At 63.7% G+C, this 1,613-nt stretch overlaps 2 protein-coding genes across 3 annotated transcripts in view; both read left to right on the top strand.

The window, feature by feature from the left end:
* CAMTA2 (calmodulin binding transcription activator 2) overlaps positions 1-1,613 on the top strand; it is a 34,501-nt gene that overhangs the window by 5,189 nt on the left and 27,699 nt on the right. The gene's annotated exons all lie outside the window — the stretch shown is intronic.
* The window catches only part of LOC142047433 (calmodulin-binding transcription activator 2-like), a 22,800-nt gene continuing 21,262 nt past the window's right edge, over positions 76-1,613 (top strand). The window contains exons 1-3 of one of the 2 annotated variants that reach the window (XR_012656695.1): positions 76-404; positions 607-681; positions 938-1,558. Coding sequence is in view for 1 of the 2 variants with exons in the window: in XM_075070429.1 (XP_074926530.1) it covers positions 229-404; positions 607-681; positions 938-1,001 (315 nt within the window). In the remaining variant the exon portion in view is untranslated. Of the gene's footprint in view, positions 405-606; positions 682-937; positions 1,562-1,613 lie in introns of those variants that run through there. The other variant, XM_075070429.1, reaches the window with a different exon arrangement.

Genomic DNA, 1,613 nt, shown 5'->3' with positions numbered 1-1,613 from the left:
GACTCCTGGGTTCTCTCTCCGGCTCTGGGAGAGGAGTTGGGGCTGGTGGTTAGAGCAGGGGGGCTGGGAGCCAGGACTCCTGGGTTCTCTCCCCGGCGCTGGGAGGGGAGTTGGGGCTGGTGGGTTAGAGCAGGAGGGGCTGGGAGCCAGGACTCCTGGGTTCTCTCCCCGGCGCTGGGTTCCCCCGCTGACCCCGCTGCTCCCCCGCAGTACGCCCTGTATAAGAAGATGACGCAGGCGGCCATTCTGATCCAGAGCAAGTTCCGCAGCTACTACGAGCAGAAGAAGTTCCAGCAGAGCCGCCGGGCGGCGGTTCTGATCCAGCAGTATTACCGCAGCTACAAAGAGTACGAGAAGCTGAAACAGGGGCACCGGGCCTCCGCCGCCATGCAGCAGAAGATGAAGTAGGGGCCCGGACACCTGGGTTCTCTCCCTGGCTCTGGGAGGGGGGTGGGGCTGGTGGGTTAGAGCAGGGGGGGCTGCTCCCCCATCCCTACTGGCTCCTGTCACCTCTGGCTATGAAAAGATCCCACAGATCTAGGTGGCATTGGCTGGGGCTGCCTCACCCCAGAGGTGGCTGCATCTCAGCACCATCTCTCTCCCCAGGGGCACTTTCCTCACGAAGAAGCAGGACCAGGCTGCCCGTAAGATCATGCGGTTCCTGCGTCGCTGCAGGCACAGGTATGGCAGCTGGGGGGGAGGCGGGGTGGCTGAGGACAGGGGTGGGGGCCCCCCCTCAGAGGAGTGGGGTAGGAGGAGCTGCCTGTGGGAATCTGGCTTAGGTAGGGGATGGTGGGTGGTGTGGGATGAAAGGTAGGAGGGCGCACAGGCGTCTATGCTCCCAGGGCTGGAATCGGGATGTGGGGTGGGATTGATGGGTTGGGGGGTCATCGGGAACCCCCCCACCTTACCACCCATTTCTCTATGCCCCCCACAGGATGAAGGAACTGAAGCAAAGCAAAGAGGTGGAAAGTTTACAGAAGCGAGGTCTGGCCACTTAGCGCTGTCCCTCTCTGCCCCCCGTGTTGCGTCCCCCTCCCTTTCCGCAGCCTGCCAAAGCCCGGGGCAGCCACGCCAGGAACCCAGACCTCCGGGGCCGGCCGCCCCCACCTTCACTCCCCTTCTGAAACTGTGACGACGGAGTCTTAACCCCCGGTGGCAACGGAGCGTGGCCTCCTCTGGGGGGGTGTCCGGGGCCCCCCCATCTTAACAATTGTGCAATAGTTAGCAGCTGGAGGGGAGTGGATTGGGAGGGGGGGGGCTGGCTCGCCACACACACCAAGGGGGCTCCCCTGAGTTGGCTTAAAGGGGATGGTGCAGCCATGCCGTGTGGTGGGGGGTCTCTTCAGAACTGAGGTACCATCTGTTGTGCTCCCATATCCCTCCTCTGCCCCCTTCATTTCACTGGATCTTTGTGCCAAGTTACCCCTGCCTGGGCGGGGAGCCAGGACTCCTGGGTTGTCTCCCCAGCTCTGGGAGGGGAGTTGGGGCTGATGGGTTAGAGCAGGGGGGCTGGGAGCCAGGACTCCTGGGTTCTCTCCCCAGCTCTGGGAGGGGAGTTGGGGCTAGTGGGTCAGAGCAGGGGGGGCTGGGAGCCAGGACTCCTGGGTTCT

The sequence above is a fragment of the Chelonoidis abingdonii genome, chromosome 11, assembly GCF_003597395.2.
Source record: "Chelonoidis abingdonii isolate Lonesome George chromosome 11, CheloAbing_2.0, whole genome shotgun sequence".
Taxonomy (NCBI): Eukaryota; Metazoa; Chordata; order Testudines; family Testudinidae; genus Chelonoidis; species Chelonoidis abingdonii.
This window is presented reverse-complemented; position numbering and strand designations above follow the sequence as displayed.